Raw genomic sequence first — 16,865 nt, 5'->3', positions numbered from 1 at the left:
ATCAGGGACAATGTACAAAGTAACATTAGTCCCAAAATGAGAAGAGATGCTTCCGTAGTCGCTGGGCTGATGAGTTAGAACAATAAAAAGATAAAAAATTGCCAACTTGCATAACAAAACAAACATCATATATACACCCACTAACATCACAAACATTCAGGTACAAAACATATTTCATAACAGAAGGAAATAGGAACATACAGTTATTAAAATACTTAAGTTAAAAATAATTTAGGTTTCAGATTAATGCTGACAGGACTGATTCCTTAGGATCCAGTTTTTGACTTAACGGGAAAAAGAGGAAAACCACAGGGTTAAATCAAACTCATAGTAACTGAATTCAATTAAACTGCTTAAAAATGACAGAAAATGTTGAGAAAATGTGTCAATTAACTACGTTTTCACCATTAGAGTAGAGTAAAACTTTATTCACCCCCACAGGGAAATTCAGATGTCAGAGAGCTCATCACAAACAGATAACAGTCTCAAACACGTAACTGCCACACTTTCATTCATACAAATGAGCACAGAATGAATACAGCACCGGGACATACCATAAAATAAGTTAAAATAAATTAAAGTGCAGGTGTGAAGTTTAAAATGAAATAAAAATTAATTATAAAATCATGCAATTATGCATTATCATTAATACATGTATGTGTTTGTAATTCATCAGTCATTAAACTCTACTTAATCAGGTTTGGAACCTGTTAAAGTAGAAAAGTTTATTCCAACAAGCACTTAACAGCACTTAACAATAATTTAAAAAGAAAAAAAGTTGTGTGTCATGTTGCGGAGGTTTCACTGAGCTCAGCAGAGTTGAGCTCCACCAGTATTTACATACTACATCCTCCCTGTGTGTGTGTAAGTGTGGTGAGTCAGTCGGCTCTTGAGTTTTGTTTGATGTGTCATAGAAATTAAACACGACAAGTGAAATGAAGCCGCTCGATCGACCGCAGGAGAAAAACGCCCGAGTGTTTGGGGTTAGTTTAACCCTGGTATTTACTAAATGTCATGTGTCATATAAAGACTGAGAGAGTGAGTTTACGTTAAACATCCTCCTGCTGCCAACAGAAGTCGAAACTTAAACTACAGCTTAGTTTCTGTCAGGAAGTGAGAGATACGAGGGGGGAGGAGAGGAGGTGAGATGAGGAGGTGAGGAGGGGGAGAAACAGCTGGGCAGATGTTTTTATGGGAAGGTCCTTGTAATAGTGAAACCAGACGACACTCGCTCGTCTCTCAGGTGTCAGACGGAGGAGGAGGAGGAGGAGGGGAAGTTGTGTCTGTAGTAGTTTGGTCTGAAGATGAAGAGATCTATTCTACACACACGTTTCCATCGACAACCAACAACCGCCCTGTGTGTGTGTGTGTGTAACTGGTTTCTGTGGTGACATTTAAGGCGACGAGTATTGGCTATAATCAGATTATAAAGGTGATGCATGATGGGATTGAATGAAGTCAGACCCCCAAACTGTAAAACAACCGTCTGTGTGTGTTTGTGTGTGTGAGTCAGAGGCTCACAGCTCAGTTTGATGACGACCAGTGTCAAGCAGCTGTGTAAATTTAGTCCTGGCAGTAAAACCACTTAAACACACACACACACACCGACACACACACACACATTTGCGTGCTCACCCCTCCCTGACGGATTCCTCAGTAGTGAGGCCGTGTCCTCCTGAACACACTCAGATAAGAGGAGTCGTGAAGCTAAAAGACACACGACGATAATAAAGAGCTGAAAGCTGAAAGATAAACTTTTTACAATGGAGGCTGCTAATTAACTGCTGGAGAAGATTCATTGTTCTATTGATGATGATGATTAATGACATGAAGTTTCTTATCATCACTGTTTAATGTGTAGCTGTTAAAAGAAAAAAGAAGAGTATAGAGTCTGGTCTCATTTGCTTTTTATCCACTAATTAAAATGTATCAGTCAGTTTTACAATTGATTATTGTCTGGACAAACAGGACATGGTTAAATCTTTATATGTGCTTTTAGAAAGATTTTTTCCCAAATCCACTCTTTTATATGTTTTAGAAGGTCTTTTACATTTAAAGGGATAGTTCAACATTTTGCCCATTGCCATAATCTCTATAGTCTGCTCAGAGCTACGCTACGGAGGTTCATGGGATTTCTTGTTTTCCCTCATCAAACTTATCAAATACACAATCCAACAACTCCAAAACACTCTGGTGGACAAGTTGTGACCTGCACATTCACCACGCTATGAGATAATAACAGAACGTTACCAGACAGATTTGTTCATAACGTTATCTCATACTGTGGTGAATGTGCAGGTCACAACTTGTCCACCAGAGCGTTTTGGAGTTGTTGGATTGGGTATTTGATGAGTTTGATGAGGGAAACCAAAAAAACCCATGAGCCTCTGTATAGCTCTGAGCAGCTTGCGGCTCTGCTCCGCCGTTCTAAAAATAGCTTGCACCGACAATTAAAGGTAACAAACCTACTCCTTAAACTGTTAAAGGACAATTCCGGTCGAATTCAACACGGGGGTGTATTTTCATATCATTTTAGGTCTAAAAGAATGAATCTGAAGATTTTCAGGTTAATCGCTCCTGTTTTGCGGTTGTTGCGTCTGTCCGCGCATCGCCACGGCAGCAATGAATGGGAGTGGATGTAAGTTCTCCGTTTCCAGCCCTCAAAGCCGCAATTTTTTTCCACAGACAGCGTCAGATGGCTACTCAAACATGCACCGAGAAGTTTATTTACTTCAAGCAAGTCGACATGTTTGTAAAAGTCGATCTAATTCAAAGTCTCCCGGAGTCTCGCGCGAGCCCGAAGTTGCAGTGCTGGTGTATTCAGGCGCAGTCGGAGCTACCGCTTGTGTCATAAACACAGGAATATCAACTCTTTACTTGCTTGAAGTGTACATTTTTTTCCACAGACAGCGTCAGGTGGCTAATCAAACATGCGCCGAGAAGTTTTTTTTACTTGAAGCAAGTCAAGAGTTGATATTCCTGTGTTTATGACACAACGGTAGCTTTTCCCACTGCTCCTGAACACACCGCGCACGGCAACTGGGTCTCGCGCGAGACTCCGGGAGACTTTGAATTAGATCTAGTTTTACAAACATGTCGGCTTGTTGAAGTAAATAAACTTCTCGGTGCATGTTTGAGTCGCCATCTGACGCTGTCTGTGGAAAAAAATTGCGGCTTTGAGGGCTGGAAACAGCCTAAACAGCGGAACTTACATCCACTCCCATTCATTGCTGCCGTGGCGATGCGCGGACATACGCAGCTACCGCAAAACAGGAGCGATTAAACTGAAAATCTTCAGATTCATTCTTTTAGACCTAAAATGATATGAAAATACACCCCCGTGTTGAATTCGACCGGAATTGTCCTTTAATATAGGGATTATGGCAATGGGCAAAATGTTGAACTATCCCTTTAACTCAACATGTATTTCTTTCTCTTCAACACTTTCTTTGCTTGTTTTCACTGAGTAAGTTTAGTTTTATTTATTTTTTCTCACCTTTCAACAGCTCTGTACTGTTCAAACTGACTGTTTATAGTAAATATTTCTGCATTTATATGTCGTATAGATTTGGATAGAGTTGTTGCACAGACTGGTAGTAGTTTCCTGAACAAAAGCAGCACTGAACATCACACGCCATCCTCTCTGAGCAACATTTCAATTGTACGCTTGTTGTACGCTAATTACAACCCACGGCCTCTAAACTACCTCCTTAGTTTAAAGCACATTTTTCCTTGACTTCTCTGGAACCGTGTGTGTGCATTTCTGAATCCTAACAACACCTCATGGTCGTAGTCACAGCTCCAGATTATCGTCTAACATCTTAAGTAATCTTAAAAGATCTGAAACGTTTGAAGCAGAAGAGTTTTCTCTCTGCAGGGAGAACAGGTTTTTGAAAGTATGTAGCGTCGCCACGTGAGACGTGACCTTAGAGCTGAGGTTTGACATGCGTGTGGAGTCTGGTTTCTGTGAGCAACGCCTCAAACATGCTTCACACACACACACACAGAGATCCTTTCACAGGCTGAGGAGTTTGTATATAGTCATTATAATGATCTAGTATGTAGTTTAATCCTTCCTCTGCAGGTGTGGTGTCTCCAGGCGAATCAACCACACACACACCCACTCTGTTCTGGTCCCGTCACATTCCTCCGTTGCTCCGTAGTAAATAATCAGGATCACGACGGTTTCATTCACCTCGTTTCATTTTCCACGGCTCAGTCGCAGTCGTTGCTGCTGCTGCTGCTGCTGCTGGTGCCTCATTTTCCTCCCAATTAAGAGATGACGAAGGCGAACGAAGAGAATCTGTTTAGTGGTGTGTGTGCAGTCATGTGTCTCACGCCATGAGGCTGGTCTGAACTGAAGCTTTGTTTTAACACACATACATCAACAACAGGCGGCTTTGTGGCTGTGAAACTTTAAAGTGGAGGCCTGGTGTGTGTGTGTGTGTGTGTGTGTGTGTGTGTGTGTGTCAGAGGTCCGACACTCCTGATGCTCACTGTGATGTTTGGTTTTTAGTGTCGTGACTGATCTGGATCAAACCACGAAGCTGTGGACGATAATGAAACTACAAATTAGGTTTCAAATCATGAGGTTGAACTGCACCGACCACATTTGGTCATTGGTTGTCGTGCCAAACTAGTTTAAAACTATTAAAAGACTAAATTTAAACCTCTTTTTAAGCTCCAGTTTAAACTGTGATCTTGTATCAACTTTAAACAGCGAGTTGAAGAGATTTAACTTCAACAATGGTTGTGTTTTTTGAAAATGGAACGACCAAAATCGGGTTCCTCAAAGAAAAGAAATTGAGACTGAACCCAGCTGAGTTTATGTTGAAGGTGGATCTTTTAGGTCGCTGTTGGAGACGGACAAGAGAAACTGTTGAACCCGAGGGTCAACAAGTTTTTCTGAGAGGATAATAAAATTTGAGCTCTTCTGCTCAGTCAGTCAGCACATTTTTTTAGCTTATAGCAACAATGTGATGCTTGTTTTAGAAAAGCAGCCTTTAACACTCTTTTATATTCTCTAGGTCCAGATTTCTTTATATATTTACTCACAAATTCATTTTTTAAATTTTTATTTTGATATGCACACTTGTCTGTATTGATTAATCTCAGTCTAACTACATGACATGGTTTTATAAATCCATTTGAAATGATGCAACAGAGAAAGTTAGAATGTAAAACCTGGATTAATTTATTTTAAACCTACACGGTTGGAATAAAATGTTTTACCTCTTTTTATGAAATGATTGTGATAATGTGATTTATTCTTGATAGATAAAGTGCATTTCTTTCCAAAAACTCTATGGATCAATCTCTTCCAAACAGAATCACTGTGGAAATTAAACCACAATTAACCTTTAGAACAGGAATAAAACAAAATGGGATTTGTCTGAAAACAAAATTATTCCAACTTTATGGGCAACAGTGTAGTTTTAGATTCACGTCTGCCCGTCCTGGGTTGGGGAAGTTTCTGTTTCTCCATTTCTTTCCCTGTTAAAAGAGTTTTCTCTGGAGTTTTTCCTCAGTCGACGTGAGGGTCGAAGGTCAGAGGATGTTGTTATGATGCTATATAAAGCCCTTTGAGACAAACAGTTGGAGACAAAAATGGGCTATACAAGTAAAATTGCCTTGCTTTGCCTAAATAAAACTTTTTTGGAGCAATGCTGTATCACTACATTTTGAACTGAACCAGAGGACAGAGCTGGTTGTACCAGTTGACCAGCAGCTGAGTGTGGACTTCTATCTATCTTCTATCTGGCTTCCAGTTGTTCATCCTCTTATTTCGTTTCCCGCTCTGTAAAAATCACATCTGTGCCAATTAACAAGCGCCCGAAGCTGGTTCAGTAAAAACCGGTTTGACGAGGCTTCAAAATGGACTTGTTTCCTTGTACAGACTGATCTCCCATCGGTCCTCTGGAGACGAGTCCAGCTGGACTTCACACGTTACATTAAAGGACCCGGTGGTATTTTGGCTGGCCGCAGCAGTGAAACCTAGTAAGGCAGCAGGACTATTCATAGTTTTCCTACTGTAAGTCACTCACAGCCAATAAGCAACCCGACACAGAGCTCGGCCTGTTTGCACGTCTATCTCAGGCTGGTATTAACACGTACAGTATTCATCCAGCACGTGACGGGATGAATCAGGTCTAAATTAGACCTGTGGTTTCATTGATATGATGCGTTACGGCCAAATCCTACAGGTGTTCACATTATTTTTATACGAATGGGAGCTGCAGCAGAACGAGCCGTGGACTTTGGGATTTATCTCTACATGCAAATGTTGACACACCCAACAGAGCTACAACTCCAATGTGCAGAGCGGCTGATTCCACGTGTGCTGTCACACACAAAGACCTTGACATTTAATAACAAAGAAACTCTCCACATATACAAAATAAAACCCTGAACACACTGAATACGTGCACACAGATCTTTCAAAAAACACTTCAGACTGACTTTGTCCGGGATTTTATCTTCCTACACATCGAAAAGTTGTTTTAAGAATACACAACTTTACTGTTTACAGTATACAAACTTTTCTTTACTTTACATTTGTAGTTGAAAACTCCCTCCACTGAAGTGTGATATTAAATAAAAACCTGTTTCAGTTCATATGCGGTCGATAAAAGGTGCTGCCTTATGTCTGTTAATACATAGTTAGGTTGAATATACTGAGTCATAATTCACAAATGTAACATATAGACAGATTTAAAAACATTAACTGCTTCTTTTTATTTTGATAACATAATGTCAGTCACATTACAACACAAACTAACTGAGGTGAAGTTCAGGTTGACCAACATGCATAAGGTTTATGCATGAATAAGGGAAGTGACAAAGTGCAATACCTCTTAAAGTAAAGGTTGTGCTTTAACCCAGCAGTTTCTTCTCAGTGTAGGTACAAATAAACACAATACAGCATAAAATGAATAATTAGAACAAAAAAATATATAATAAAAAAGCTCATCTCTACAATAAAAATGTTTGTCGTCCAGCATGAAGTTCATTCTGCTCCACCAGACTTTTAATATTTAGTTTGGCATCAGCTGAGTGTTTTTCTTCTGGTGCTCAGAGCGTTTTCCAGTTTATGATTCAGACACTTTCCCAGTTCCCACACATGACATCATTTCTCTCCACAGTAAAAATGACAAAGGCGACGTTGATATTGACCCTCCGACAACTCACATCAGCCGTAATCAGACCACTGTGTAGCAGACGTGTTGCCTTTGGAGGGAAAATGTAACGACAGCTAAACTAATGTGAATAAAAAAGGAGAAGTAATTAATATGGAAACAGTAGCTGAGCTCTGTGACACGTGAACATGGATGACACATCCTGCCCTTTGTCAACATGACCCAGTGGAGCTGGAGCTGGGTACACACACACCCATAAACTACAACGAGGGGTTAAAGTGTTAAAAGAATCAATGAAAGCTCAGTTTCTCCGGGTAGTTTATTTAATTCAACCCTGTAGATCATGAGATGAGAGGTGGTTTGGTCTTCTTGTGGTCAGTTTCTAGTTTCTTTCTGACCAAATGAGCTCTTATTTTTTCCCCCACAGTCGCTGTTCTGTTCAGTTTTACTTTATTAATACCCGTAGGTAGATTTGTTGTGCAGTAGGAGAGGGCATCTCACAGACATTCATCACAGGACACAGAAAACACACAGCACGAAACAGACATGGGTACAGGATTAAAAGCAGATAAGATAAGTGATGATACAAGGGATAATAAATAGGTTTAAACACCATTTTCAATAAATAGAAATAATAAATAGGTAAGTAACAACAAGTCACAGAGTATACCTCAAAGTGCAAAGTGCATTAGGACTTATTTAAAAGGGAGACAGCAGCAGGGACAAAGCTGTTCCTGTTTGTGGGTCAGTTTGTTTGTTTGTCTGTCACCTTTTACACATCTGGGCTGAATTATTCTTAGACCTGTGTCAGTAAATGTTTTTACTGCCGGCGTGTTTCACTTCACACCTCCGTCCGGCAGCAGGAAGCGACCCCGAAACTAGACAAACTGAGGCAAGAGTCATTTACACAAATGAGCGGCTTTTTTTACCTCCCTTTTCTTTAGATATGACATTAATGATATACAGTAGATAAAACTATACAGATTTTTATTTGGGATATTGTAACCCTGTATCTGTGCCTCACCCGGTCTGACCCTCGGGCCCTGAGGGAGTCGGTGTGCTGGTCTTCAGCTGATATCCTCCACAGAGGATCTCGGAGCAGCTGAGCTCATTACTGAGGTCATGGGCTGCAGATTAGGAAGACAGATTTACTCCCAGAAAGTGGGACGACACTTTTTTCTTTTTTTTTTCTCCTTCTTTCCTTCTTCACTTTACCTCGTTGTCTTCTCATGTGAGAGCAGCACACGCAAACCCAAGAGATGAATGTTTATCTTCTTATCTTAACCATGTTATTGACAATCACTAAACTAGATCTATTATTGTGCTTTAAGTGTATTTCTTTCATTCACCTCAGACCTTAATGAAGATTAGGTTTACCAAAGCCTCTGACACACATCGTAGTTGTAGTGTGTGTGTGTGTGTGTGTGTGTGTGTGTAGGCTACGTGTGTGATCTGGTTTGTCTATCTTTGTGGGGACTGGTAAAGTAAAGTTATTCAGAGAGTGAGGACATTTTGTCTGATCCTCACTTCCCCAAAGTGCTGCTGAAGGTTTTAGTTTAGAGGAAGTGTTGCGTTGGTAGCTACTGATGGACAGTTAAAGATAATATCAATATTAATTTACAACAGTGTGAATGTGTTTAATCATTTCACGCTGCAGTAAGTGGAGAAAAGGGCGGAGATAGAGGAGAAGATACAGACTGGGGTTTTTTTTTTTTTTAAAGATGGCCTTCTGTGGAAAGAGGAAGTAACAGCACTTCTGAGAATCCACCCGAGATAAAGAGGAATTCACGCCACCGACACGAACAGTATATGATGAAACGGAGTCGACTGATTAATCCATGACAATATGAGTGGAAATGTTTTTATTTTAAAATTAGTGATTAGCCTAAGTGTTTCTGAGCCTCTTTTTCTGCTTCCTGCACTTTTGTCTGTAGCTCGAGGGCGCCTCCTGGTGTCACCACGTAAAACTGCACACAAAGACTTTCTATGTGATTATTACGGCAAGGCATCTATATAGCACATTTCATACCAAGGCAACTCAATGTGCATGAATTTTTTTTTTTATTGTATATATTAAACATAGAGTTAAAAGCAAGAGCAAAGAAGCATAACAAGTAAAAGAAAAGAAAATAGATAAAGTTTAAAGTTCTTAAAAAGAGCTCAGCCATAAGCACATGAAAAGAGAAATGTTTTTAACCTGGATTTTAAATGTATGTACATCTATGTATCATGTCAAGAGGTCGAGGCTGAGACGTGAGAGGAAAAACTTTGACTGTAAAGAGGTCAACACATTTAATCAAAATAATTGCACATACAACCCTGTGTTGTTTTGCATGTTTTTGCCCACTTACTAAAGCATCCATGGTTAGTGGTTGCCATCTGTTGAGCAATGTTTCTAGCATTAAAATACCCATTCAATTTCTTGTTAGGAAAGTTTTTTGTCATGTGATAGCTACACTGCAAATTCAGTAGATAGGATAAGGATCACTGTGGCTCTAGACAAATGTGCTGAGGTCTCACCTGTTGTTAATTTGTTATGAGTAAACATTAGAGGTAGCCTATTAGCTTGCTTTTTCTTTTCTTTTTTAAATTTATTCTAGGCCTACTAAATATTTTCATCGTATGGAGGACGTGTGGTGTTGCAGGAAATGTAATAAAGTATTTCCTTCATTTCATATTATGAGGATGGAAAGGAATTGTAAAAAGAATCTACATCAATGTTAATCCACCCATTAATAGCCTACTCAACATTTAAAATGGATTTACAAAAACAGCACAAAGCTCTCATTAAATAAAGCATAAGCCATTTGAAATGGGACTTTCCCACTGTGTAAAATATGAAATTAAGAAAATCATGAATTAGCTACGTTTTGTGTGACATGACATCACATCCCTGGGCCTCCAAGACCTCCATCATCTAGGTGAAGTCAAAAGTTAGAAACAATAAATGATCTTTAAGCTGTGTTTTTGTTGTTGTTGTTGTTTTGTTTGTTTGTTTTCAATCTAACACATGTAATAAAATAGGTAAAATTTTAAAACTGAACATGTGCTGCTTCATTAGGTTTCTCTAAGTTGAGGAAATCCTACCGACAAATAAACTTTTATTATAATAATAAAATATGTTTGTTATGTTTTCCTGCTGTGAACCGCTTTACACCACAGAAGAAGACCGGGAGGCGGAAGTGGAGCAGCGGTGTCAGACTGGAGATGAGAAGCTGCAGCCAAAGACACTCTACTACTATCTGACACGTTTATCAATGATTTATATAAAACTAATAATCTAAAATATGTCAGATTAGTGTCCGTCAACACACCGACGCATGTGTTGGACCGGCGTCGCTTTGTTCTTCGCTGTTTTTGCTTTTTGCACGAAACTTCGCCTCGAGCCGCGAGCAGCTGATCTCAGGTCTGTTGTTTATGCTGTTCACCAGGTTCATTATCAGCAGGTAGGTCTGATCAATCGATCCCCATCAATAACATTAACTCCAGGAAACAAAACCTACAGACTGAGTACCAAACTCCATTCATTAAAAAAAGTACTTTGTTTAAGGAAGCGACATGGTTTTTCACAATAAAACTTCCGGATTTCATCATTATCTGGACTAATGAAAAAAACATTAATAGGTTTGATTTGGTAGCTTGTGTTTTAGTGTAATATTAATTTTTATTGCGTTTTGGTGGCATTAAGAGTCACAGGAGTACAGATACAAATCACAAGCTCCCTCTGCACAGCATCTAAAGATGCAATCTGCAAATTAACTCAATAACTAATTTATTGATTGAGTCATTTAAGATCCTTTATGTGACGAATGTGACAGAATAAGTTCAGATTCAGGATGTCGATCTGTTTAAAACATTTTCTGGTGTTTTATAGACAAAACTTAAACTTAAATTATTCACAAAACCAGTCATCTATATTATCAGTAATTAAAATCTGATTTAGAAGTAACTCTGATTATCTCTAGATACTAATCTGCACAGTTGACAGATGAAGTAATTTAAAGAGTTATATCACATTTTCTTTAATGTATCTAACAGTATTTTATTCCACTATAGAAACACCTCGAGATAAGACTGAACATCAGATTAGAGTCTTAACGAGAGAAAAGTTTTTATCAGAGCGTAAAGTTAAGGTGAAGAGTCTAAAAACTAAAAAGGATTTGTGTTTTTATCTCCCTGATGAACTTTAAAACTTCCACTTTCCACTGCAGGATGTCGTCCACTCTTCCTCGTCACGTCATCTGGGAGTCAGAGGGGCTGGTGGCCTACCTCCACCCCCGGCCCTGGACCCCGGGCTCGGTCGTCATGGAGACCAGCAGCAGCAGCAGCAGCGTCCCAGGGCGAAGCATCTTCCACCTGCCTGAGCCAGAGTTTTTATCCTGGTTGTTGGGAGCGAGGGCCGTGGCCGAGCTGCTGTGTGAGCGGCTGGGGGTCCGGAGGTGTGCGCTGGTCAGCCGACCTCATCCAGACCGACCTGCCCAGGTGAGGAGGAGATGAGACCATGTGATGTAACCAGGGCAACGTTTTAAAGGTTTTAAAGACATTTAACATCAAATATATTTTTTAGAGAAAAGCCCACCAGGTTACATTTAGAGATTTCTCACCTGTCATCAATAATGTTACGAATGACAGCTCCCATGAATCTTAGGTGGTGATGCCCATTCCTCCTTGTGAGAGTAAAATATGCACCTATGCATCTGTGTATATACTTATTACTTTCAATATACTTGCACCATCAATAACAATTTATTACACTACTGGTTGCCTGTTTTCTGTTTTTCTTATTTTATTCCTTAGTTATTTGCACTCAGTTTATTGTATTTTATTTAAATTTCTATTACCTCTACCTCTATTGCTTTTAAATATTTTATGTATATACATTTGTACTTTTATGCAACAACTAAAGGTACATAAGTATTTCACTGTACTTATATGTGACAAATAAATTCAAAATCAAATTGAAATTGAAATATACTCTTATGAATGTTCTCATTCATAAAACATGCATGTTTATTTAAAGAAAAAGCATGTGGTAAAACACGTTGATTCTTTGCTCATTTCATAGTTTGTCCATCATTTTAGTTGTTTGACTTTCTAAGAGGAAAATTGGGAACAAGAAAACACTTTTTTTTTTTAAATATTACTTTATAAGCTAAATTAAATCAAGGAAGTCAACTCCTAGGCTTCTCTACTGTCTGTTATTAATTGGTGCATTTCAAAGACATTCAGCGTCAGCCTTTTCAGCTTTGCTTCAACAATGCCATTCAGCTGTTTTCAGCATTCACACACATTTTCCTTTTGGAGATGTTTTTTCTAGTTGTACTTTAACATCAGTTTCTTACAGCTGAATGTAACTCATGAATGGGACTAAAACTTCACCACAGACAAAAAAGACAAATGTGAAAGTCAGATTTTCCGTTGTAAAATCCATCGTTGACCGTATTTCTCCTCTTCCACAGATCCGTGTCCTTCCTCTTCACGGTCTGGATGCCGAGTGGCGCCCTCACCTGGCGGGAGACGAGGAGCACAACGCCTTCGACCCCGGGTACTGCACCTCCAAGACGGCGCCGCGGTGGAGCGACTCCCGTCTGACCGAACTCCAGACCAAGGTTCGGGCCGAGCTGCCGTCGCCGGGCGCCGCTCCCGACCTGAGCTTCCTCGGCGCCGACCCGGCTCACCCCGGCCTGTTCTCGCGCATCGTCCGCGGGGAGGAGCAGCAGTGGCGCGTGTGGGACGACGCGGGTCACGTGGCCTTTCTCACGCCTTTCCCCAACTCCCCCGGATTCACCGTGCTGGTCCCGCGCCGACCTCTGACCTCGGACATCTTCAGGCTGGAGAAGGCGGACTACGAGGGACTGGTGCTGGCGAGCAGGACGGTGGCGCGGCTCCTCGAGGACGGGTTGGGCGCCGCCGGCGGGGTGGCGCTCATCTTTGAGGGTTTTGAGATCGATTACGCTCACGCCAAGCTGATCCCGCTGTTTCTACCGCCGACAACGGAGGCAGGAAATGATGATGTCACTGAACCCAGAGCGCCGCAGTTTTACCCCAAATACCCCGGGTACGTGACCTCGGAGGACGGACCTGAAGCCAGCCCGGAAAGTCTGAAGGAGATCCACACTAAAATCACTCAGAGATAAAACTGATCAAGTTTGATACGAGAGGAAGCGTGACAGGACGTCCGCTCTCCGTTAGGAAACAAGAAGAAAAACCGAAAACAGTCTAAAAAGAGGAGTCGAGTTACATTACTGACAGGTGTCGTCACTGGCAGTTACTATACCTAGATGGTTCAGAGACAGACGGGAGTCATTGAAACTGGGACACATTGATCCCAACACCTTCGCTCAGACCACACTGTCCCTGAAACCTGCTTTAAATTTGAGTCCAACTATGATCTACTACTGATGAAGATTTGTGATTGTATCATGATCGGTTGTGACGCTGAAATCTGTCCCCAGACACAATCACTTAGTAGTTCACCCAAAATTCAAATTTCACTCATTTTCTACTCACCCTCATGTCGACTAAGGGCTGGGAGAAGTTTCAGAGTTATCCGTGTCTTCTCTGAGTTACAGCGGGGCTCCGTGCAGCACTGCATGTCCATATGACGGTTGCGAACGGGGCTCACTTTTCATTGTCCAAAAAGACACACCAAAAAATTAAGCGTAGCGTTAGTTCTGGCAGGCCATGACGTCAAACTCTTAATCAGCACAGCGTAACTGTCATCACCTGTGCAGATCAGCTGATGGCTCAGCTGACTCTACGTGGCTGCTTCCTATTGGGGAATTGCATTCAGAGCGCGCTATTTAAACTGCTCTAGCCCGACGTCACCTCCCTTGCTGCTGCTGCTTCCTCTGCCGGCTTTTTTGCAACCCACCTCCACCCCAGCTCCTCCTGTCATTGTACATGTTGGTTGCTCTGCTCTGTCTGGGTTTTCTTTGCTGCTGCGCTCCCTGCTTATGCCGTTCATGATGGCTCGTGAAGGGCAGGGAGGTGCTCTTCCTGCCTCAGGCTTTCCACGCAAGCGTGTGGAAGAGCAGGGGGTCCCAGAACAGTACCATACCGCCAAATTAAACTTGTGCAAGTAAATAAATATCATTTTGACATAGTGGTCCTGACAGAAACATCCAAATACCAGCAGAGCCATGAACTGAGACACTGTGAGCTTCCGCTACAAACAAGCTTAAAACATATACTTATTTAATTTTTTTCGGAACAATTTCTCATGTCGGGGCTTTAATACAAGAGGGACATTACCGATGAGCACTATGGAGGTATTTGGATGTTTTTTGGTGTTTCTTTTTGGACGAAGAAAAGCAAGCTCCGTCATATGGACATGCAGTGCTGCACGGAGCCCCGCTGTAACTCAGAGAAGGCACAGAGGACTCTGAAACTTCTCCCAGCCCTTAGTCGACATGAGGGTGAGTAGAAAATGAGTGAAATTTGAATTTTGAGTGATCTATCCCTTTAATCGATAAGGTGATTTTGTTTTATACATTCTTGAAAAATGGTCCTCAAACTTAAAAAAAAAAAACAGTTTTACACAAAACTGATCTATCTTTTTCTCTTTTTTAAATTTCACCTTTCTTTTACTGTCAGAATCATTTTTGTCGGTCGTATCTTCTCAAAGTCGTAGCACAACATAATCGAGCGAGTAAAACGGTGCCAAGTGAAGTGATTTGTTTACAGCAGAGCAGAACATTAAATTAAGAAATTAAAGCATCTGATTAAAAGGATTAAATCAGTGTGGAGGCTCCATGACCAGCAGTGTGTCTGTGTGCGTCTGTTGGTTCAACAGAACAAGATCTACGTACAGTGAAAAGTTGCATGTGATAAAAATGTAAAACCTCAGATGTACAGAATCTCTGTTCAGTCTGAAATACCAGAAGCCTTATCATCAAATATCAGTCAAGTCAGCTAACACATATCTTTTAATACTCTCTATACAATACATGACTCTTATATAATGAACTTTTGGTTTTATTTTGCTTCCTGAAATCAAAATATGAAATTCAAAGATTAATTCTGCTTTAAAAATTCATCCATACATGTACCGAGATGACAAATATTTGCACAAATGTAGAATTTATAAAGATTTTAATCAAAATAAAGACTTGTTTTTATATGTTTATGCCTTTTTGTGATATATTGATTTTTTGTGTGTCACAAAAATAATCCTAAAGTGTGTCAAGAAGAGAGAAACAATGTGTTTTTAACTTAATCAACAGATTAAATTGTATATTCTAGTTATGTAAATTCGCCCTAAATGGGAGCGGTTACCTCACATTCATTACGCTGCATATTTGTCGTCCCTTCACTAATTACAGTGTGTTATGTGTTTAGTTTGTTAACCGCTTACATAATCGGCCGGCCCACTCATTACATGGCTGCTAATTGGTCCCACAGGGTGTCGCTCGTTATGAGGCTTAATTAGTGCCTGTCTCAGTGTTTAATCAGCGCTGTGTTAATCCAGGCTCTGCTCCAGGCTGTCAGGACACCGGACAAAAGATGTGTGTGTGTTAATGAGACGGGTTTCCATGGGAACAAACTCGACTCTTCTAAGGAAAAATCTACCTCGGTTCAAATTGTTAATATTTTATTCTCTCTTCCATCCATTGGCCTCATCATCAGCTACTTTTACTGTCGTTAATAGTTTTCTCTGTTGTGTTTGACTATGTCGTGTGGAAGAATCATCTGCTGGATGAGCAAAATGCAAATCTCCCAGGACAAAGTGAGTCTCAGTTGTTAATGTAAATTGTCTTGTGAACCGTCACTGTCTGATGAACAATACATAGCCCATTAAACTTGAAATTTGCATCCTGTCAAACAAATGTGGAACTTATCTGAACACAAACATTTGTTGAAGGCTGGCAAACAAACTGTGTAAGAGATAGAGGTTATAATATCTTCAATTCATGCATTTTAGGATGATTAAAGAGACCCCGAGGAGTTTGGTTATGAAAGAGTCTCATATTAATGTGGATGAATCTACATTACCCACTTGTTAATGGGTCCATTTTCGATAAATATATTGTTTTGTCTTTATAGTTATTTTGATATTAGTGGTCGACTCCCCCAGCATTTCCTAGTTTAGGTTTCCTGGACGGGGTTTCATGGGAATAACGCTGCCGGATCGCTAGTTGGCACTGTTTATGGTCGGAACTACGACGGTATCTGATCGTCTTCGAACCTCCGACCTTCATTCTTGATGAATGAACCGGTCCAAGAATTTCACCGTGCGTGTGGAGGCTCATGGGAAATGTAGTGTGAAAACACTTTGCTTTCCGAAACTCCACGTAGTCCCTTTAATTTTAATGTAATTATACAACCAATAGAAATACAAAACAATTATTAGATTGTACCTTCTGCTTTTAGATAATATAAGAGAAATGCAGAAAAATACATCCCCAAAAATATTGTTATATTTTTCTGGTCCAGTTTGTTTCATAAAATAAACTTTATTTCTATCACAATTCACAATCAGGGAGGTTTTCAATGTCTACTATTAAATATATTGACATTAACATAAAAAATTAGAAATGGAGTGTGTTGATTGGTAGTGTTTAAATAAAGACAACACGTAGGCTATATATACACATGTATTTGGGCCACATATCTGATTTCTTCTGACACATGTGCTTCCACATCTGGACCAATTCTGACACACATGCACAGAAAATTATCATAAAAAAAAACAAAATGTGGAAAATCCATTTTCCAGTGTGTGGTTGA

The 16,865-nt window shown here is 40.2% G+C and overlaps 1 protein-coding gene across 2 annotated transcripts; it reads left to right on the top strand.

Moving 5' to 3' along the window:
• The first annotated feature begins 10,327 nt into the window (after positions 1–10,327).
• On the top strand, positions 10,328–13,605 carry LOC146992297 (uncharacterized). Of its 2 annotated transcripts, none has more exons than XM_085785432.1 (3): positions 10,328–10,582; positions 11,348–11,618; positions 12,596–13,604. In XM_085785432.1, exons 1-3 carry the CDS (start codon positions 10,554–10,556, stop codon positions 13,271–13,273), a joined length of 978 nt encoding a protein of 325 aa, XP_085641558.1. In that variant the 5' UTR covers positions 10,328–10,553; the 3' UTR covers positions 13,274–13,604. The 2 variants fall into 2 exon arrangements, with proteins under 2 accessions (XP_085641558.1, XP_085641553.1); XM_085785427.1 differs by having other exon boundaries at positions 10,333–10,542; positions 12,596–13,605.
• The last annotated feature ends 3,260 nt before the right edge of the window (positions 13,606–16,865 follow it).

The sequence above is a fragment of the Trachurus japonicus genome, chromosome 1, assembly GCF_045865225.1.
Source record: "Trachurus japonicus isolate A0001 chromosome 1, Traja_1.0".
NCBI classification, from domain to species: domain Eukaryota; kingdom Metazoa; phylum Chordata; class Actinopteri; order Carangiformes; family Carangidae; genus Trachurus; species Trachurus japonicus.
The sequence above is the reverse complement of the archived record's forward strand: the minus strand, read 5'-3'. Positions and strand labels throughout refer to the sequence as shown.